The 23,606-nt window shown below is 39.7% G+C and overlaps 1 protein-coding gene across 9 annotated transcripts in view; it reads right to left on the bottom strand.

Annotated features, from left to right (window-relative positions):
- LOC149317389 (minichromosome maintenance domain-containing protein 2-like) overlaps nt 1-23,606 on the bottom strand; it is a 30,932-nt gene that overhangs the window by 6,824 nt on the left and 502 nt on the right. For 2 of the 9 annotated variants that reach the window (XR_016280627.1, XM_089517402.1), the window contains exons 1-12: nt 22,951-23,598; nt 17,569-17,723; nt 17,343-17,473; nt 17,190-17,249; nt 14,805-15,000; nt 12,928-13,050; nt 10,504-10,611; nt 9,193-9,321; nt 6,417-6,651; nt 5,883-6,088; nt 3,168-3,337; nt 1,132-1,311 (exon numbers count right to left, since the gene is read on the bottom strand). Coding sequence is in view for 8 of the 9 variants with exons in the window: in XM_089517402.1 (XP_089373528.1) it covers nt 1,132-1,311; nt 3,168-3,337; nt 5,883-6,088; nt 6,417-6,651; nt 9,193-9,321; nt 10,504-10,611; nt 12,928-13,050; nt 14,805-15,000; nt 17,190-17,249; nt 17,343-17,473; nt 17,569-17,671 (1,641 nt within the window). In the remaining variant the exon portion in view is untranslated. The other 7 variants (XM_089517405.1, XM_089517407.1, XM_089517406.1 and 4 more) reach the window with 6 other exon arrangements.

Below are 23,606 nucleotides of genomic sequence, written 5' to 3'. Positions count from 1 at the left end.
CTCAGGTCCCAGAAAGGCTTTTTTTTTAAATTAAAAACTTGAAATCCTTGCCAGACATTGGTTTAAACAAACACCAGATGATATGCCTCTATTCAGTAAAACCCAGGCCACCAAATAAGATGGCAATCGTACCTCTGAGATCCAGTGAGTGTGTGTGTGGTGCCTAGGCTTTGGGAAGTTGTCTACACCTGAACTAAATATCTAAGAGAACAATTTTGGAAAAATATGAATAATGACAGTTTGTCCATTTATTATGTCTACTTTTCACATTATAAAGAAAAAAATTAAAATCTGAACAAAAACTGATGGATTTACATAATAAGTGCTTATTTTGAAATGTTATATACTGTCTTTCAGTCAAATGATCTGCAAGATAGATTGCAATTGGTTGTAACAGTACAGTACTTTGGTTGGTCTCCTGCTTGCTATGTGGTTCTTCCTGGGAGGCAGGAGTGCAGCATTCCAGTGGTCTTGGGAATCTGGTTGAAGGTTATGGCCACAGTGTGCCTCTCAGGATACCTGGTAGGTGGAGGTAGTGTTTTTATTGCAGGGTGTGTAGTATAATTCCCCTTACATATGAATGATAAACCTCTGTGTTTCAGAAGCATGAATTGTTAACCGTATAAGCCAAGATGTTGATCATGGTACTGTCAGACCTCCGTATCTGGAGGGGATCCATGCCAGACCCCCTCCCCCCCGGCGGATACCAAAATCTGAATGTGCTCAAGTCCTATTGAAATTAATGTGCACCCCTAGTACAGCCATGCGCACATACCACCATTAAACAAAATGGGGGCTTGTCATCCGTGGATGGTTAAATCTGCAGATGGCAAGTACACCAAAAAAAAAAAGGGTGGATTGTATATTTGTTTACCAACAGCTGGTCAGTTGGTTCTGTTTGTTCAGTTTCTATATATGAATAAGTATTGCGACTTTGAAAAGCTTCCCTTAGTTACTCTTTCTAAAGTATGTTTTCTCCAGATTGATTTTATTACAGTAATCCAAGAGATATAAAGATTTACAAAAAGGTGCGTCTGGGGGGGAACACTGGCAAGCTCAAGAGCATCACATCTGAGATATAACTGTAAGAACATCAGTTTCTGTTTTGGTATAATTCTTAATGTTAATTACCTCCTCATAATCTTGTGTTATGAACTGTTGGAGCATATCATCATCTTCGTCTTCTAGTTGAATAGCTTTTTTTAAAATGAAATTTGCAACAGGAAGAACTGGATTGAAAAATGGTGTCTCATTGCAGTGTATCAAAAGTCCAAAAGCATCAATAAGGTTTGCTGAAACTGAGTTTAAATCCTAATCAAAACAAAAGCAAAAGTAATATTTTGGAATAGATCAATGGTAACAATGATCTGGAAAATATGGTACATTTCCTTTTTTCCCCCCTTAGAGAAACACATCTCCTGAAAAATAATTGCATGATGCTACTTGATCTATTTAATCAGCACTTCAAGGACAAAGATGTTTATTTTCACTTAAAACTTGATGCCACAGTTATTGCAGTGTCTCAGGAAGTGTCCATTTTCAGTTTGATCCATTTTCTTGGAATCAGTTTCAGTTTTTGCAGCTTGATAATGTACACAAGGCTCTTGAATAATTCATTACAACCACATGTAAACATGGCATCTTGCCCATCTAGGCTGATAAGAGCAGAAGTAGATTAATTGGATGGGCCCAGGGCTGGGAAATGGTTCCGTGTCAGGAAAAGATGTTGACTGTCTAGAAGGAAGCTATGCTGAAGAGGACTTCCCCAAACCTAGAGATATGCAACAAGACCTACTGCCCTATCACCAATATCTCCTGTTACAACAAAGTGGCTGAGAATGTGGTAGCTGGCAGCTTCAGAAATTCTTGGAAGAAACATTACCTGGACCTATTTCAGTCTGTTTTCAGGCCAGGGCACAGTAGTGAAATGGCCTTAGTTGCTCTGACTGATGACCTACATCCAGGTGAAAGATTATATGTGTATGTGTGCTACCTTGTTGATCCTCCAGGATCTCCCAACATCTTTTGCTAGGGCACTCTGGTTATGGAATACCCACACCTTTCAGGCCTGATTGGTGCCATTGCTGTTGTGATTCTGGCATTGTCAAAATTTGTTTTCTGCTGCTCCAGAGACTAGAACACGGAACAATGGATGCAAGCTCCAGGAACAGAGATTCCACCTCAACATTAGGAGGAACTTCCTGACAGTAAGAGATGTTTGACAGTGGAACACACTCCCTCAGAGAGTGGTGGGGTCTCCTTCCTTGAAGATCTTTAAACAGAGGCTGGATGGTCATCTGTCAGGGATGCTTTGATTGAGAGTTCCTGCATGGCAGAATGGGGTTGGACTGGATGGCCCTTGTGGTCTCTTCCAACTCTACAATTCTCTGATTTTATGATCCTATGGTTTTTTTATTAATGCCTTTGGAACCTTATTGATTTTATCCAGATTTTCATACATGCAATTTTAAACTATTTCAAACTGTTTTAACTGATTTGAAACTGACTTCTTTTAAGTGTTAAATGGTTTAATATGCTTCTAGTATTTTACAATAATTCATATTGCTTTCAACTGTTATACATTGATTTTATTGTATGCTACTCTGATAGAAAGCAGAACATAAATATTTTACAAAATAAATAATATATTTATTTCACTACTGCTATAGCGAAAGGCTCACCTCAATTCACTGGGGAAAATAGCATATATAATTCTGGAATGAACATTTTTTAGAATGGGGTGGGAAAAATGCAACTCATGACCTCATGTGCTTCTCAGGCTGCCCCTGACCTCTCTGAGCTCTGCAGTACCTAGGACAGGGGTGTGTGTGTCCCACAATGCTACCACCAAACAGTAATCAAACATTAAATCACTGAAGGTGTGCAGGAGTAACAGTATGAATCCTACCCTACCCCCCCCCCCCACACACAAAGTAAATAGAACTGCAGAAAGCCAAAGGGAATGACCTTTGGTCAGTTCTGGGCTGGACTTCCAGTGCCCATGTGGAGACCACTGTTGCTCTCCATGTGGGCAAAAATTGCCCCAGATACTTGTCACAATTGCTTGTCCCCTTTCAGAAAATACCTGCAAACTATGTAGAGCAACCATTTCATTTTAAAAGGTTTTAATATTGTACAGTAATGCTACAGCAAAGTACATCACTCACCATTTGGCCAATTAGAAGATTATCCTTTTGAACAGGCTTTTTGGAAGAAGAAAAATCCATATCAATAAAAGACCAAAAACTGGTATGAATTGGAAGAGTAACTTGCTGGTCCGTATCTTCGCCGTACTTTTTTCCAGGGATATATATGGTAGTTGTTCTATTCTCCAGCACTTGAACCAGTTAGGAAAAATGACTTTAACCTAATGATTTTTGGATGTCTCTATAACTATGGCTTTGAATAATTTAAACAACATATAGTAATAAACTTTTTCTCAGAGATAGTTGGCATAATGTATTTTCAGATTGCAGCACTCCTGCAAGTCATTACTGCACTGCAGAGGTAGCAAAAGAAGAGTTTATATGCTATTGGCTGGATTCAGATATGACCCTCTATGTACAGAAACTCAGTTAATAATAAAAATAATAATAAAAAGTTTATTTCTATCCCTCTTTTCCAACTTTTGATCAAAGCGGCGTACAGATTTAGATAAAAAAATACATCAAGATAAAACAATTAAAACAGCATTTAAAAACAATCACAATAACAACAACAGGGCCAGCTGAGTGGGGGAATCCATAAACATTGCAAGGTCGTCAACAGAGGGGGTAAAATATAAAATGACATCTCATGGGGGGAAGGCTTGGGAGAAGAAAAAGGTCTTAAGATTCTTCTTAAAAAGATCTAAAGATGTGGTGGAGCGGAGCTCGTCCGGGAGATTGTTCCATATTCTAGGGGCCGAGATAGAGAAGGCCTTTTGCGAGGTCCTCACATAACGTGTAGTTGGGACCTCCAGCAAGTTCTTCCCTGCCGACCTGAGTGTGCGGGATGGATTATATGGGAATAGGCCAAGTACCCTGGGCCCAAGCCATTTAGAGCTTTATAGGTCATTACCATCACCTTGTATTGAGCCCGGAAGCAGATAGGCAGCCAATGAAGATCTTTCAAGATAGGTGTTATGTGGTCTGACCTGGAACACCCAGCGACCAGTCTCGCTGCCATATTTTGCACTAACTGTAGCTTCCAGGTTTGGTACAAGGGTTGCCCCATGTAGAGCGCACTGCAGAAATCCAATCGAGGGGTTACCAGAGCATGTACTACAGTTTCAAGGTCCCTCCGGTCCAGGTAGGGGCACAGCTGGCGTATCAGCTGAAGCTGATAACAAGCGCTCCTGACCGCCTCATCCACCTGAGATGACAGCTGGAGTGACGAGTCTAGGAGCACTCCCAAGCAGCGAACTGAGTCCTTCAGGGGGAGCGTGACCCCGTTCAGAACAGGATGGCAAATCTCACCACCCGGACCCGGGGAACCTATCACCAGTACTTCCATTTTCTCTGGATTCAGACTGAGTTTGTTTTCCCTCATCCAGTCCATTACCGACTCCAGACAGGCATTTAGAGGCGAGATGCCATCCCTAGTCACTGCATCAGTCAGAGACACAGAGAAACAAATTTGGGTGTCATCAGCGTACTGATAACACCGTGCCCCGTGTCTCTGGATGATCTCTCCCAGCGGTTTCATGTAAATGTTAAATAGCGTGGGGGGACAAAATAGCTCCTTGAGGGACACCAGATGTCAATTCCCTCTTACCGGAGCAGACGTCCCCCAGCTGCACCATCTGGAATCTACTCGAGAGGTAGGAACGGAACCACTGGAGCGCAGTGCCCCCGATACCCAACTCCCTCAGGCATTCCAGAAGGATACCATGGTCGATGGTATCGAAAGCCGCTGAGATGTCCAAAAGCACTAACAGGGACACGCCACCCCTGTCCATGGCCAGGGGTAAGGTGGTAAGGCTATCACTGTTTTCTTCTTCAGTCTCCATCTTTCTTGCTTTTCTCTTTCTTTTTTCCCCCAATCTATTTTTATTTATATATAGTAGTGCATATAATGATTGACATGTACAACCACAATTGAGAGGGGGAAAAATTAAGGGGAAAAAATCCAAGAAAGAGACCAAAAATTTAAAAACAAAATCTTACACCAATACTTCTTAAGGGAGCTGGAATTTGGAAGAGATTCCCCCCCTCCACAGTGCGCCAGAGACTGACACATACAGTATTTGTACTCATTGGGTTCAACTGTTTATTTCCTGGAAACTTGCCATGGACTGGTCCACTAATCACCACCGTGAATGACACTCCCTTACATCACAAGTCAATTAATCAGTATATTAAAATTAAGTACAAGGAAAGAAAAAATAGAAGAATCTATACTTAATGTTTACTTTTCAGCTTCTATTTTGTTTGCTTGTCCAACTGAACTTGTCCTCACCACACAAATTATAAAACCACTCTGCAGAATTTAGTCTTAGAATCTATGTGATTAGATTGTAAGCCTGAGGGCAGGGATCCGTCTAACTAAAAAGATTGCATGTACAGCGCTGTGTAAATTTACAGCACTTCATAAATAAAGGTTAATAATAATAATAATAATAATAATAATAATAATAATAATGTGCACTGCAGAAAATTGTCATCTATTACAATAACAAAAGAAATTCACATTCCTAAAAAAAAATGTCCTTCCTTCCTTCTTCTATTTTTATTTTATTTGACTATTTTTCTAGAAGAGCAAGTAGCCACGTTCTACTAAACCATTTTTCTTTTGATAGGTCAACCAATGTTTCCCAATATTTTGCTGCTTGTATTTTTGCAACAGTCAACTCTAGGTTGAGAAGCAGTTATCTGGATATATGTAAGACTTTCCTTACCTACCTGACTGCAACTGTTCAAGTTTATCCTTCTTGTGAGAAGACAGTTCTCCAATGAAACATATTCCACCTTTAGCCAGTAAAGCACTACCTGCCTGAATACTAGCAGTTCCAGTTCCATGTTTATCTTTGGATACAGTAGGAAAAACATAACCAGATGGGATGTGTCTTATTCCCCGAGGCACAAGACAAATGCTGTAATTCATAACTCTAGTTGAGGGGAGAAATAATTTATCAATTTATAAGTAATAAATCTGCAGTGTACTGGAAGAAATCCAGTCTGTTTTTAAATGTCTCTAACTGACATCCATTTCAACTGATTAACTATTCTAAAGAAGCACACACCATGGTTTAATGCATTCAAATGAAAGCACAGCAACAAATTGAATACATTTGAACAATAGAAATTAATTTTACAACATCATCATAATCATTTGCACAAGGTTTTTTTTTGAGGGAAATCACATATAGCTTCTTCTGTCCAGCTACCCAAGGGAAAGATTATCTGTTTATTAAAGAAAATGAGATGCATAGTTACCTTTCTAATATTAGCGAATCATTTGTCATTACCAAAAGATCCACATAACCTGTTGTGTCATCTCTGTCGGTTGACTGTACTAGACTCAGCAACAAAGCCAGTTTGAGATTATTGTAAATGCCTGGTGGAAGAACTTGTGAAGCAAAACTATTGGCTAGAACAGCTGTAAATCTCCAATATGAGTTTGAAGTCAAAGAAAGCAGATATTTAAATTTTTCACTGATGCAGTTGGGACCTAATTAAAGCAAAAAAAAAAGTTACTAATTTTTACAAATTAAGGGTTTCATCCAGAATTGTATGGGAATGCAGCATTCTCAATGGGTCATTCAGATTATTCTGCCATCTTGGTTCCAAACTCTGTTTTTCATACATTGGTTGATGTATTTTCACCTAGTTGGAATAGCCTCACTTTATCTGTGGCAGTGTGAGAAGCCAAAACAGCATTTACTCCAAAGTTAAGTGGGAGGGAAGAAGAAGCAGAAAAAGGAAAAAGGATGAGCCCAACTCAGATTTCTGTCCAGAATCATGCAGATGAGATCTGGGGTCTGAACCTTTGGGCTGAAAGGCCTACTACAGTAGAAATGCTGCAGTGACCCAGCTAGAGATGTAAAATTTCCAGAAATTTTGAAGTCATGTGGGATAAAAATTGTTTCCTGGGGAATGTATGTATGTATGTATGTATGTATTTGTATATATTGCATATATAAATATGCATATGCAAAATCGGAAACAAATGTGAAAGCAGGGACTTTTTTTTCAGATAGTAATTGCAAAAAAACTTTTAAAACAGAAGAAACCATTAATGAGTAAACAAAATTAAATATGTTGTCTCTTTTAGTACTCCACAGTATCAAGCAGACAATAATTCATCCCCATAAAAAGAACTGGGAAAAGGAAACCAAGACCAGGAATTGCAATGATCTGATACTGCACAGTCTTACATAAAAGTTTTCTTATTGCATTGTTGCTGCTTGCTGTGAAGTCATGTCATCCTTGATTTTCGGTGGCCCTTAGAGATTTCTTGGACAACCTGCTCTTAACCTGCTAAGGTCTTGCAAATCCAGGGCCATGTCTTCCGTATAATTTCCTAATAAATCTCCCCTAATTTATTTCCTCAAGGCTTGTACAGCTCTAGGTCTAGCTGCTTTATGAAATTCTAGAATGATCATATGAAAATAATTAACCAATTTCTGATAACTCCCTTATGGAATGAAAGGGGTTGATAGAAGTATAGCTTTGCTTTCTGTCCAGAACAAAATGACACACCTATTAATATTATTTTCTCACAATATGGAAGCTGACTGGTGTAGAGCATTCACAGGCCAAGAGGGATTGATTAAGGAAAACGGTAATCCAAATTACAACATACCATTCTGTCCTGGATCTCAACTGATACCATATATCTGGGTGATTCTCTGTTGAGTGAATTTATGGTTAAAAGGGGGAAGTTGTCATGGGCAGCTTGTGCATTTTCTTTCAGCATTTCAGGGTAAGGTATGCCCCTCTTCTTGGTCTTTGAGCCACTATTGACAGATTACATTTAAGTGAATCAGTGTGAGTGTTTAAATGTGTGGGGTCAGGCCTCCACCTTTTAATTGTTGAAGCATTCATTTAAAACCATCACTCTCAAACCTTTGTGGGTATCTGATATCTGTTTTCATCTAAAGTATCAGATCAACCTTATTTACATTGGCTGATACTTTGCTTCATTTGTACTTAGTTTTAAAATGTCATGTATTATCCTCCAGTTTGTGACAATGTCGTCTTAAATCTGTGGTTCCAGAAATTATTTTATGCAGAGTACTTGCAAGTGATGGTACCTCAGTTCCAAAGACAGAATGCTACCTTAACACTGCATGGCCTCAAACTACAGGCAATTACAGTGGTATCAAACTGCTTTAATTCTGCTATATGGATACACCACTGGTGATGAGGAATTATTCTACAAAAGTCTTTTTTTAAAGCTGTGACATGAAGGGCAAGTTATGGTTTCTTTGTTTACTTTATACAATATATATTTTTGTGTTGAGTTTTTACACTGGACTTTCAAGGCTGGACTTACAATGACAACAAAGTAACCACAAAATGAGAACAATGAAAACAAAGGAACCACAAAAAGGGAAACAATTAATGAAGGCTGCAAAAGCAGACTATTACTACTTACTCAAATATAGGAGAAACTAGAAAAGAGATAACTCTGATAGGCACAGTATAAGAAAAGTCTTTTTTATTAAAACAAATTTAACTGGTGTTTGATCACAAATAAATAGGTAGAGGGCACTCTCTGACTTTGTTTTCATCTGGAGTTACAAAGAGTTAAATGAATCGTAAAAAATTATTTTCTTTTGCAGACTGTAAGTCTGCAGACAGTAACCTCTACAATAAAAATTGAATTGTACTGTATATTTTGTAAATTTAAAGCTGTTGAATTAAAAAAGAGAAATAACATGAAAGACAATATTTAATAAATGCCTTGGCCTAATTCCAGTTACTACTCCCATTTAGAATTAGGCTCATTTAATCAGCGTGAATGCATAAAGCAATAGCTATTTAAGTGTGGTTGATTGGATGGGTCTATTCTTGTTGGGAGCAACAATTGTATTTAGATTGTTAGGTTTTCTACAACTAATTTAATGTGGAGCTGGGGTGATTTCACCCATATTGAAAATATTTTTTCATTCATGTTTCACTTGTCTTTAGAGTACCCTATAAACTAAAACTTTTAATCCAGGAACTGAAAACAGAAACATCTACTCTCACTACATTCTCTTCTTACCTGTGATGTTAGGGCAATGTACACTGTTGGCTTCTAAGCAAAGTGTTTCTTGTATGGAATTCTGCATACAGACTGGAATCCCTATAACTTTGTATTTGTTTCCTAGTTTCATTTTATTGGATAGTTCATCTGTAAGAAGAAGAAAAAAACTCAGGCAGGCATTTACTAATGGCCAAAACAATCTTCTATAGGGGTGATGAGATATGTACTGGAACTTCCCAAGCACTGCTAGGTTCTCCAGTTAGCCAGAAGAAGAAAGGAATGGCTTTTTCTTATTTTTCTCTTTGTGGACATTTTTTCTTTTCCCTTCCTATTGAAACCAATTGCACCTCCAGGCTGGTGAAGGCATCAGACCCTTTCTGGAGTCCTGTAAGGGGAATGAAAAGGTTTTGAATTCAGCAGAACCACCACCACTATATAATAGGTCGTTAACCACCTGAAAAGCTCCACTAGGCAACACAATGCAGCTATTTCAGTAACAGATAACAAATATTTCTTTGTCACCATCAGTGCCACAGTGTAAGTCTTTGGGTGAAGTCCAACCTATGTTTGACCAGAGTCCTCCTGACTTTTCCACTAAATTCACTCTAGCTTCCACACTTGCTTCGTAGCTTCCAACCGCCTAGAAAACCAGGGAACTTGTTTGGTTCTGTTCAGTGGATATAGCAATTATTTTACCCACTTCCTCATTGCTGATGTCAAGTAGGTTTGTTTAAAATTATTTCTTGAAAACAAATATGTTAATACAGTTAATATAAAATAAGAGATAGGTGAAAGGAAACAAAGCTAGTTCACAGCAACATCAAAAAATAGTTGTATATAGATTAAGCAGTCCATAGCTTAGGCTCATCTGTTTCGTTTTTCTTATCTTCCACTTCGTGAATTATGGAAACCAGAGATGGCAGAGATCATAAGAGAAGCAGAGAAACAGCTAAATGAGGAAGGATGTTGCAGACTGACAAAGAACAATTTGATCAGAGGAAATTGAAAGGAGGAAGTCAAATTGTGACAGGGGCACGACATTAGTGCAGTAGTAGAGGCAGTGTTTGTTTAATGGAAGGCATGTACATTTCATTTTCATTTCTTTACTAATAATATATGGGCTATTCAAAAATACACAAATACATAGAAAGCATTTATTAAAATAAATTAACATATATAATACATTTCACATTTTGGTTCAGAGGCAAGAACACTTAGGAAGCAAAAGATTTATTCTGAACTATTGTTGTTAAACATTCAACATTAATATTTGTAATGATGCCACATCTCTCAGTTACATAACACATTTTTAATTAAACATCTGCTTACCTCTTAGAAACACGGTGAAAGGCTGAAATCTTAAATGTATTTTGCTGGTGGAAAATCCTTGAAAAGCACCAATTGCTTTATTGTCAATCAATTCAACCACCTGTTTATCTTAAAAATAAAAACATAAGAAAACATAAGAATAATATATACTTTTCTACATTTTTATTGAATAAGGCCATTCCAAGCCATTTGCCCAACAACAACAATGATCTGTCTAGCCCAATACATTTTACCATCTGCATCCACAAATTCTGTATTCACAGATTCAACCATCCACAGCTTGAAAATGTTTTTTAAATGCAAAAAGGCATTGAGGCATTTAATATAAGGGTCACTATTTTACCACCACATTGTATATAATGAGACTTGAGCATCCATGGATTTTGGTATCCAAGGATGTGGGTAGTCCTGGAACCAAATCCCAGCAGATACCAAGGGCCCACTGTTTAGTGTAAAAACGCAGGTTACTACCTACGCTATCCTAAAACGGCTGCCATACATGGATACCAAGGGCCCACTGTTTAGTGTAAAAATGCAGGTTACTACCTACGCTATCCTAACATACATGGAATCCAGTGGGGTTTAGTTCCTGTTCTATGTAATGGTTCTAAAAACAAGTCCATTATATAAAACAGCAAAATCAAGTTTTCCTTTTTGGAATTTTTTTGGTGTGAGAATAGTTTCAAACAGTGGTTGATTGAATCTTTGGTTGCAGAATCCATGAATTTGGAGGTCCAATTACACCCACCCACCCACCCACCCATTGACTTGGGTACTTTTGATTAGCCATTTTGTGGGGGGTTTGGTGAGCTATCAGTCTTTCATATGCAATTTTGTTTTCCCTGTTAGATTTCAAAATGGAAACCAAAGATAAGATTAATCATGCTAAAAGGATTTTAAGTCACACAAGTTTTAAAAGCTACAATCACCTACTCTAACATTGCTCTATATCTGCTGTTCACAAAATGAAACAGTACAGTAGGGCCCCATATCCATGGATTTTTTACCCATGGATTCAAACATCCATGGCTTGAAAATATTAAAAATTCCCAAACCAAACCTTGTTTTTGCTATTTATACAAGGGACACCATTTCACTATCCCATTGTATTTAATGGGCCTTGAGTATCCATGGATTTTGGTATCCCTGGGGGGTCCTGGAACTAAACCCCAGCCATTACCAGGATTTCACTATACTTACAAACAGTAGGGAAACTAGACAAGATCCAGATGCATGTTAGACCTCAGAAACAGTTTTCAGGTCAATAATAAATTATTCAATAGGTGCATTTAAAATCTGATTGTTTCTTAAAGTTGTAATATTTTGTAATTTTTCTACATTAAGAAATTATCTCCCATTCTTGTATTATTCTTGGGATGCTGAAAGATCAGCAAACAGTGTGAATTCTGAAATAACCCTTCTGGTCAGAATGGTGGAAGACTGGATTGTGTGTTCAGCACACTTTATACCATCATAGAGTTGGAAAGATCCCAAGGGTTTTCTAGTCCAATCTGTTCCATTGTAAATCGTTGCAGCTAGGCCATCTGTTGTCCTATGCTCTGGTCAACAAGTGGCCCAGGAAACAGGTGGTTGGAGTACAAGATCTTTTGGGTATTTAATTCAGTCCAGATCACTCACAGGTTATCGAAACAAGATGAAGGGAAAAGCAAGAGGGTAGTCATCAGCTGGCCCAGAGCTGTTACAGCAAGTCAGTATTCCTGATATACACAGCCAGCAAGGAGTAAACAGAGCTGTCAAATCATAACCAGTTAAAGGTAAAGAAAACATGAACGTTGAAGACTACTGCGAGCCACCTAGATAAGACAGTTGCAAGCAGCAGAGACAGCGGGGAGCTGCTGGGAGATTTATAGGCAAGTGTATCAAAACACTAGAAGCTTAATTAATCAGAGCCTCCTATGGAAGCAGCGTAATTGCTTCTTGTCTCTTTACCAATCTGCAAAGGATGGTACTGTGTCCAGCATCTTCCACCTCCTGCTGGGGAACAGGGTCCCCTCTCCTCCATCATCCAGATCCTCAGACTCAGAGTGGTCACTGTCATCAGGAGCTATACATTCCTGGACATTTGTGTCTGAATCACTGGGATCCAGAGGATGAGTTATGACATCCGTAATGGATTGGCACCTAAACTCTGTTTAAAAACCTCCAACAAAGAAGAGCCCATTACCTTCTAAAGAAATCTGTTCTACTATTCAATAGTTCTTCCTATCAGATTTTAAAAAGTATAATCTTATTAAAGACCTAAAGCACCCACAGAGGAGCTAATACAACCTTCACTTAAGGCTATAGGGGAGAAGTTTGCATTCTCCCTTCTTTCTCCTAATCTACTTATCCACCCTTCATCATATAAAAACTTGTAACCATTGAAACCATATAATAATACTAGTAACAGTATATAATTTTTACCACCAAGTACTCGATATTTCATGTCTTCTCTCAATGGCGAGGTACATAGAGTACAAACAAAGTCATTTCTTAGTGTTGTAGATTCTGTAGCCCCGGGAATGTGTACTCTTACATACTGAAACCCTAGGAGAAATATATAAAGTCAATTTTCTAAACTTTAATATGAGGTTAAACTTTCTTTGTCATTTTAAAATGCTTTTTCATCACCACCACTAAATACCAGACAACCTCTGATTATTTCCCCATATAAACAAGATGATGCCACTCAAGTAATTCATTTGGGCCAAATGCTGGAAAATATAGCATCCCCTTTTGGACTCACCCAGCAGACTGGTTTTCCCTTATTTTGGGAGCTTCATTTGACTATAAAGAATGTTGCTAGCTCAAACATTTTCACCCACCACACAGTGTGCACATGGGTAAAAAGGTGAAATAGAAAATAATATTTGAATTTTTAAAATAGGTGCTAGAGAACTATCCACTGACCATTTAAAATCCTATCACCCAGTGAACTAAAGAGGAAATGGTTAATATGGGGGCAGATATGGATGGATAGCTTGCCATTAATAGGTATACACAATAGGCACATGCAATGGGTTTGAATGTTAATTTGCTTTCAATGTTTATGTGAATCCACTATGGGAAATTACATTTTTATAATCCTTTCAGAAATTTATCCTCAACATTCCATGTACATGTAAGATTCTATGGCGGGATACAGACGGGCAAAAAGGGGTGTGTTCATGACGTCATGAAGGTAGAGCCTTCAGACAGCCCTTACCTGAATGCCGCCATGAACACGCCCCCCGCACGCCCCAAGCGGGAAGAAGCGGCATTAAAAAGGTGCTGCTTTTCTCCGCTTCTTTTCCGTTTGATGCGCAGCTGCGCAGCTCCGTCTGTAAACTGCTGCACCGGTACGCCAGAATTGCTACGCCGCTAATTTAAGTTGCCCATTTAAAAGCTCCGTGTCTGCTGCGTCGCATAATGAGTCGGGGTCCTGGAACATGCGCAGTTTGCAGTCAGGCTTTAATTGCAGCGTCAGCTGCCATGCAGGTGTGGAAGCTGCAGCACAGCTGCAGCGCATTTTAAGACTCGTAACCCTAACCCTAACCCTAACCCTAGAGCAACATGTACACATGCGCTGCTTGGAAAGTTTGGACTTTAAAGTGAGCCCCTACACACATTCCTGTGCCATTTTCACCTAACAATAAAAAACCCCTAAAACTTTAAATATTTACATATGTACAAGGGAGGTGATGGGGGATGGCAGGGGGACAGCGGTGGCAGCGGCAACAGCTGTGGCTGTGCATTGCAGATTCAGCAAGAGCGCGGGGACCAAAGGAGAGGAGGCATCCATGATGCTGGTGACACTGGCAAAGTGCAAGTGGACAAGGATGCCAACACCAGCTGATCACCAGCTGGCAGGAGACCACCATTGTTCTTGGGCAGAGCGGGGGAAAAAGTTTTAAAGGGGTTTGGGCGCTTTAAATGTGCACATAAGCTTTCTGCCGCCGCTGCTGAGCGCCGCCGCTGTGCAGCTGCGCATCCGCCAGCCGGCAAAGGAAAAAAAAAAAGCCCCGTTTTTGGCCGCCCGTGAGAAAGCTGCCTCTCTCTTTGCAGCGTCCTCCGAGGTGGCGGTTTGGAAACTGCGGGTCAGAAACGGCCCCAGGTGAGGCGTCTTCACTGCCCCCCATGTGGAAGCCCCATCTCCTGAGCCACGCCCCCGGGGCGGGCAGTCTGGAGGCTCCGTATTCAGCAGAATACACCTCCAAGACGTCTTCCCCTGCCCGTTTGTATCCCGCCATGTAAACATTTTAGTACAGAAAGATAATAAAATTACTTTTAAAAGGACTGAACCTGCATTCAGTTTGTCATACCTTCAGAAAACTGACATGCTTCATCAGAACAAACAAATCTTGCTCCTTGTGTATATTTTGTTACAGTGGTCATTGCAACCACTATTCCTTCTACTATATAAAATCTTTGAGTTGTGTAATCAAATGGAAACTTGCAAAGACTGAGAACATAACTAGGCAGGGAAGGCAAATGTGTTAATTTCAGCACTATATTCATCTAAAGAAAGAGAGAATAAAGATAAACAAGATGATGGTGATTATAAATGATGAAGAGACGCAAGATGCAAAAGCATTGTCACATAAAAGAGCTGAGGCATGTGGTCCTATCCTTGGGTTTGGGTCAGAAAGCTCTTGGCTACAATGGGCATCCTTTTCACATCTTGAATATATGCTGAGAAAACTATAAAAGTTGCCAATAAACTGCTGGGCCAAGTCTAAACAAACTGGGACTAGCTACCTCAGGGACTGCCTCACCCCCAACCCATTTCTCTTACCCTCATTTTAATTCTCAACAACAATAACTCTGATACATCTCATGTACTCACAGGATGTTTTATGAGTACTAGTAACAGAGCATTGTATTTCAGCACTCGTCATATGGAATTCTATCCCAACAGACATCAAGCATCTACATCCTCTATGGATATGATTTTATGTTCCCTTAAGACTCCTCTTTCTATGCAAGTTTTCCCTAAGATGTACCCTAGTCAGTTACAGCATAAAAAGGGGAAAATTAAAAGCAGGGCAGGTAAGAATCTAGCAGTACCTTTGAGGTTAAATAAATTGGTTGGGCTCACAAATGCGCCTAGATTTTTCTCCCAACTTTTCTCCCTTTTAATGCTGAAAGACATTCAACTATCTCCTTTGAAAACCAATTAATTATAGTTTTATTGCTCATTAGTAAAAACAACAGACCTATTTTGTTATGGCATTTTATTTTTTTTAATTAATTTACTAACTCCAACTGAATCAATAAATCAATGGGATTTATTTCAGTGCTCATTTACCATTCTGCCGGACTTCTCTTATTGGGACTGACAGTTGGATTAGGCCTTATTGAAGGAGTTGTATTTGCCACTTTGATAATTCTTTTAGGAAGCAGTATATAAATGTGTGCCATGTTATATTACTTCATTATGGATTGTCTATAAAAGGTCTTATTGTGAATGGCGATGCCATAAATGCTAATGATGTGTACTTTTTAAAGCTTCTTTTTTGCTAAGTGTCCAAAGCTTTGTTGTTTTACATGCTACAATTTTGTACAGTAGGACAGTATTATCATCTCTATTGAGTAATCACATATTTAAGGTGATGCAATGAATTGGCAGAGATCTGCATGTCCATGTGTGAAGCCCTTGATCCTCACATACTATGGATTGCCCTTTGCATCCTGGAAGCACAAGCCATGGGGGAAGGAGTACTGTTGTGCTGCAGACTGCACTGTTGTCCTCTTTCTACAGATTCTATAGATGTGAAGGTTGTTAGGAACTTATTTCAAGTACTCTCGGGTTGCTGGCTTGCTTTGTGGGGTGGGCCCTGCATAGCAGATGTTGGAAGACAAAGGCTCCTCTCCAATGCACTGCCAAATATGAAGAAGGAAACTCTGATCCTCAGAATGCTGGTTCATTATTGGATTTACCCACTCTCCATCCTTTTGTTAAATAGTGATATGCACTTTTTTTTTTAATTTGAGGAAGAATTTGAAAATGGGAGAGATTGTACCCATGGAACAATTGGCCTCAATAACCTGGGGGATTTTCATCTTCATGATAAAACTGATGGAGCATTGATTAGTTGGCAGGTCACTGATATCATGGTAATTGGTGCTCATGCAAACTCAAAATTCCACTGTAACCAATAAAGCTGTGACCCTTTCCTCCAGAAAAGTGTGTGCTGTTTCTTTGTTCCTTCCCAACCCCTCTCTGGCCTGCACCTCACTGAAAGGGATGGAAGTTAGTCATGAGAAATTTAAAGATGGATATTCCATGTAGACCTCTTATTTCCTTTTATCTTTTTGTTTTAGGAATTTGGATAAATTTAACTCAAGCCATAGAATGTAGTTCTGATCCAAAGCCCTATTTGCATACATTGTTCCAAGACTGATTTCAGCAATTGGTGTATCTTCACACATGGATATGCAGAGCAATCTGTGCTGTCAATGCAGAAAAAGGAGAAGCTCTTTCAAGATAGGGCCTCTGTGTAAACATGAGATACTCTGCATAGGGATTGAGTTCTCTTTTTTGCTTATCTAGTGATTAGCTTCACCATAAGGCAGATTACTATAATGAGGCCCAGAAAAAATACTGCACCAAACCAAAAAGATGCAGAAGTGGATTTAGGAAGCTATGTTATAAATACAACTGATTTTATTTTTTAGTTTGAATTTCTAAAACAAAGCAAACATACCTGAGCTTCAGTCTGCAGTTGCTGAATTAGTGACAGTGTTTTAACAGCTGTAAAACATACCTATAATTCAAAACCCAATTCATTTTGTAAGAAAAGATTGGTTTAAAATAGTTCTAAAATATTTGCTTGATCAAAGTATATAAGATTTCTTACTGATTGAAATATTTTTGTGGCTTTCACAGGTTCATGCAGAACACAGTTTCCAAGGACAGCATTCAATTCAATAATGTCAACTGGATTTACCAGTATTAGAAAACGAAACACAGCACAACTCTGCCTTGAGTCTGTAAGAACAGACAATTATGAGCATTACCATCACTCACATATTATTTCAAACAAAATAGTTCTGATTTTTCAGTAATATTCTATTGTTAAATACCACCATTGTAGAGTTTGCAATCTTCTACAAATTTTTGAAGACCACCACTCCTGTCAAGATAAATCAAGGCATTTTCCTTCATTTTCAGAAGATCTGGTCTCATTTTTATTGGATGGCTCTGTTCCTTGACCAGATTCTTAGATCAGATTTGTCTACTGAAGAAGAATCAGAGATGGAAGTAAAGGTCAGCAATGAAGCATGCGTGTAGTAAGAGCATTGTAATAACAAGCTGCTGTTTGCACTGATACAAAGTGAATCACCTAATGCAAAACCTTAGTTTCCTCAAAATGTTAAATGCACTAGAAAAACTAAATATGATCATGTTTGATGGGATTTAAATTATTGACCATATTAATTCAACAAATCCATATGTGTTTACATAGAAATGTAAGTTACCATCTCAAATGGACTTTAAGATCACTGTCCAATGAAGACCTTTAGCCCCTCTATTTAAAATAATAAACTAGTAGATTTCGGTCTTTGGGTCCCTTTATGAGAGAAAGGCATCATAGAAATGAAATAAATAGCAAATAATCCCACTAGTGTTATACACAGATAATTATATAAGACTAATGGTTGACTAGCAACTTACTAGCAACTGAAAGCAGACTACTGATTAATTATTACATAAATAACATTATTATTCAGGGCAGATGGAATGAATTTTCCCTTATTTGTGGTCTTTGTGCAGCACTAGAAGAATTCTATCTGCAGGCAAGGAATGTCTGTTAAAGAAACCTGTGACAGCTTTTCTACCCCAGACTTTTGTCCAAAGAGTGGGCTGATTTTATCCATTTCAAATTTGTTCTTTCGTCCTTCTCACATGCCCTGTCTATGGCAAAACAGAATTATTACAAATCATTGATCTCTGCCAATGAGAGGAGCCCGCAGCGTTTGTTCTCCACCTTCAACACTTTGCTTAAACCTCCCTCTCCTCCTGTCTCTTCATCATTCTCTCCTAATGACTTTGCTAACTATTTCATCTCTAAGATTACCACTATTCGCTCTGAGATAGTCCCTCCTGATTCTTTTTCTGCTCTTAATCTTCTATCGCCTTCGCCTAACAAATTTTCTGTGTTTCCTCCTGCTTCTTTGGATGAACTCTCTACACTTCTGAACTCTGCCAAACCTGCAACTTGCTCTCTTGATCCAATTCCTACTCGTCTTCTAATCTCTATAGCTCCCTCCTTTCTGCCCTCGCTTCTCCATATCTTCAATCTCTCTCTCTCTACAGGCTCCTTCCCGTCGGACTTCAAACATGCTCTCATTTCCCCAATTCTGAAAAAACCTTCTCTTGACCCCTCCTCCTTGTCTAGCTATCGTCCGATTTCTCTTCTTCCCTTTCTTTCTAAGGTTTTGGAACGGGTTGTCTATTCGCGCTGTCTTGAGTTTCTTGAAGCCAATTCCATCCTCGATCCCTTTCAGTCTGGCTTCCGCCCAAGGCATTCTACAGAGACAGCTCTCACCAAGATCTCGAATGACCTTTTACAGGCCAAGGCTAATGGCCTTTACTCTGTTCTCATCCGTCTTGATCTGTCTGCAGCCTTTGACACCGTTGATCACTGTCTTCTAGTTGATATCCTCTCTGATCTTGGGTTCTCAGACTCTGTTCTCGACTGGTTTAGCTCTTACTTGTCTGGCAGATCTTTTGCAGTAGTTGCAGGTGGTCAGACTTCATCTCCTGTTCCCTTATCTGTAGGAGTTCCCCAGGGCTCTGTTCTGGGTCCCCTTCTGTTTTCTCTCTACACACTGTCCTTAGGAAAACTCATCAGCTCTTTTGGCTTTTCCTACCATCTGTATGCTGATGACACCCAGCTGTATCTTTCTGCCCCTGACCTTTCTCCAAGGCTTGAACAGCAAGTTTCGTCTTGCCTCACAGCTGTCTCGCAGTGGATGTGCCATCGGCGTTTGAAGTTCAACATGTCCAAGACGGACCTTCTTGTCTTTCCTCCTAAGCCCATCCTTCAACACTCCTTTTCTGTCTCTGTGGACAACATTTATCTTCAACCAGTCCAGCAAGCCCGCAGTCTTGGTTTTATCTTTGACTCTTCTCTGTCATGTATCCCTCAGATCCAGACCACAGCCAAGGCTTGTAGATTCTTTTTGTACAATATTGCCAAAATCCGACCTTATCTCTCCGCCTCTACTGCCAAGATCCTGGTCCATGCCCTAGTGGTCTCACGACTTGATTACTGTAATGTCCCCCTGGCTGGGCTTCCTCTTTCTCACCTCCGTCCTTTAATCTCTGTTCAGCATTCAGCCGCACGCATTATCACTTCCACCCACCGCTCTGACCACATCTCTCCTGTGTTGGCATCCCTTCACTGGCTCCCCCTCCCTTTCCGCATTCAGTATAAGCTCCTGCTGTCAACATTTAAAGCCCTCCATGGACTGGCCCCTCCTTACTTATCAGACCTTCTTTCTCCTCACCTTCCCACCAGGGCCCTCCGTTCTAGTAGTCAAGGGTTCCTGTCTCAGCCCAGGATTTCCTCTGCCCCATCCCGGATTCGCCCCTTTTCACTTGCTGCCCCTCACTCCTGGAACCTTCTTCCCCCACAAGCAAGAGCCATCACTTCTTTTACCAGCTTCAAAACAGAGTTGAAAACCATCCTGTTCAGAGAAGCCTTCCCAGGCATTGCATAATTGTCGCTTACTATTTGATGTTCTTGTGGTGCCTGTTTATTGAACCATTTCCTGTATTGCTATGTACTGTACAGTATATGTTTTATCCTACTTGAGAGTATGTATTTTCCCTGGAAAATGATTAACCATCCATTATGAAGCCTCCCCCTCCCTCCAGTCCATCTGCCTTGGTCCAGGCCTTGGAGGTAGAGAGGAACTGCTGGACCTCTTACCCTTTCCCTCCACCACTCCCTTCTCCTTCTGTGTCATGTCTTTTTAGATTGTAAGCCCGAGGGCAGGGAATCGTCTAACTAAAAGATTGTATGTACAGCGCTGTGTAAATTTACAGCGCTTCATAAATAAAGGTTAATAATAATAATAATAGTGGAAGTAGTTCAGTTTTCCATCCAATTAACTCTTTGCTTCAACAGAGATATTTTCCTCAACCTTTGTCCTCAAAATCCCTGCCGAGATTATTACTTCATTTGCAGTGAGATATTTAATTTTCACTGGAGACTACTGGCTTTACCTCTTTCTGCTAATCTAAAAGGTAGCCAATTGTCTCTCCATTTGTCAGCCGAGTGAATACCTAAAGCACACCCTCAGATCAACAGTCCCATTATAGATGGCATCTTCATACGGCCATCTCAAACCTGACTCTCTGTTTGTGTAGTAATTTTACAGTGGACCCACAAATTAGATTGCTAATCCCTGGTTCAATAGCTACTGTAGCTCCATCCTTCCATGTTTCAGGCATACATCAGAAACGGAAGTGAGACAGCCCTCACAATGGGCCCATTTTTCAAATTTAGACACGAAAATTGTTTGTGCGAAAGCAGCCGTACCTCCAACTTGCACTGAGGCAGACAATAGACATTACACAGCCATAATGTTCCCTCAGTTTGTTTTTAAACCCAAAGAGTGTAAATTTGATAAAAAGTAAAAGGAAGAGATAGCTATTTGTTGGAGCCTGCAAAGAAGCAACCCACAATATGTGCAGTAGTCACACAGGCTATTTTCAGACGGGGGAAAAAAAGGGGGAGTAAAAGGCATAATCCTGGCATAATTGTGCAATTGTGCTGAAGATTTTCAGACGTTGTCGTGTTCATCCAGGACTTCTCCTGTGAAGAACCAAGAATGCTCCAGCAGCAATCCATTCACAGGGAAGTCCAGTGAATGGCTTCTCAATAGCGTGAATGAAGCGTGATTGTGAGAGTGCAAAAGCTAACCACGTTTTATTATTATGCTATTGGGGAAGCAACCAGGGACATTTACCGAGACTGCATTTTGCTGGAGGCAATCTGTTCTCATTGTCAGAATTGGTTTTGCAGTGGATTTCTGTCTTCTTTTGAGATATGGGACACAATTTTGTTTACATGTATTAAAAGAATGTGATGAAGTAATAAATTTCATTTTATTGTATTTTATTCCAGGCGGAATGGGAACATGATTTACAGGCATGCGTCTTAGCTCCGAAACGGCGCATGCACAAAACTCCAATGTACTAATGATTCGTTTATGATTGCATGTGGAATGTGATCTCAATATTATTTGGCATTTATATTGCAATTATTGTGCGATAGCACGACTGTGCGAAAACATTGAGCGCTATAATGCTGCTGTTGTGTTCGCTTTCACTACCACAATTATTGCTGAATTGGCCCTGGTGTGCTAATCTCCACATTCACTACTATATTTCTTAACTTATTTATATTCATCTTCAAAGTCTGGTGTGTCTCTTTTTTCAGTCCCTGGTCTCTTTCTTTCCTTCCAGTTCTTCCCCTAAGCCTCACCAAAAACACCTCACAATTCACTTCTCTCTTTTCCTTCCTCTCCCTCCTTTGTGATGAAAATGGATGTAGAGAAAACAGATGTGGCCAAGACGAAAGAGTGTAGGTGCTATGCCAGCACTTTAAAGAAAATTGTTTGAAAAGAATTGTTTAAAGCAATTTAATAGCATTTTGTGTGGTAATATATACAACAATATTTGTATTTTGTATGAGCTAAAGTTTATAAGTATGCAGTGGGAGAAGCGTGTTAATGAAAATGAAAAACCTCTAAAGCAACTAAAGAGATAAATCTAGAAGGAAGGTCAGGAAGCTGCAATTTATGTGTTAGTAAAGAAACAATTTTTTTGTTTTGTTTTGTTGTTGCGTCTTATCTGTGTGGTATGGATACCGGAGTGTATGGTGAAATATGTAATGTGTTGTGTTTCTATATGTTGTATATGCAATGTATGTGATGAAGTGATATGTTGTTTTTATGAATTAATAAAATTAAAAAAGAAGAGCTCAATTTTTTTCTTTCAATTTTTTCCTCCTTCAAAATCACTTCTAAGTTTTTTGTGGGTTTTTCAGGCTATGTGGCCATGTTTCTCTGAAGATGCCAGCCACAGATGCCGGTGAAACATCAGGAACAAACTCTTCTAGAACATGGCCACATAGCCCAAAAAACCCACAAAAACTATGGATGCCGGCCATGAAAGCCTTCGACTTCACACTTCTTTAAGTTTCTTTTGCAGTCACCACAGTGAAGTGAGAGGGAGGAATATAGAGAGCAGCATCCATTCAGTTACACTGCGTAGTACCTCACGAGCCAATTTGTGAGGAAACACTTCCAGTATTCATTCACCCAGTTATGTATGACAAAGAAAATGGAAACATTAAGAGGCTGTCAAAAATGGCACTTGAGGAGAGAGAGGTTGTGGATCTCTCTCTCTCTCTTGTCTGCTGCTATAATAACTTCTCTCCCCTAAATTACCAGACAACCACGGGTGACAACAGTAAACAGCTGTTCAGACTGTGACTCTTGATGCTGGTCAGTTGAGAAAAGAAAAACTGTGAGAAACTCCTGGAAACTGAAAAAGCAGTGTGGTCTCCTTTATTAGTTTCTTCAAAGACTTGGGAAAAGTTTTGTGTTGTTGTGTGCATGCATGCGCAAGTTTGCCCAACTTGGGTGGGCTTTCTCTGGCTCACACTGACTGGAGAACATCCTTAGAAATAGCTGTAAACTCCCTGAGGGGAAGTGTGTTTCTTTTTCGTTCTTTTGCCTGAATTCTCAAAGGGAAATCCAGCTTTCTATGTGTTTCTCACACAGTCTATGCCTATGACAGGGTTTCTTCACCCTCAGATCAGTTTTGCCCTTTCTTTCCCTCCCTCCTAATATTCTTGTGCTTCCTCAATTGCCCTTCAGTCAGAAACAGGCAGCCATTTTGCTTCTTTTCCTTCACTCCTTCTGAAGGCAGACGAGACCAGGAGAAGCCACCAGAATGCAAACTACCTTCTGCACGAGTCCCAAATTCCCTAGCATTGTGTTTCTCAAACTTTGGTTCTCCAGCTGTTTTGAACTTCAACCAGAAGCCCTAGACTGTTTGGCCAACCATCAGGAATTCTGGGATCTGGAGTCCAAAACATCTG

Source organism: Sceloporus occidentalis, unplaced genomic scaffold (genome assembly GCF_023333645.1).
Source record: "Sceloporus occidentalis isolate IW3139 unplaced genomic scaffold, rSceOcc1.0.p SCAF_3, whole genome shotgun sequence".
Lineage (NCBI taxonomy): Eukaryota > Metazoa > Chordata > Lepidosauria > Squamata > Phrynosomatidae > Sceloporus > Sceloporus occidentalis.
Note: the sequence above shows the minus strand (reverse complement) of the source record. Positions and strands in the feature narration are given on the sequence as shown.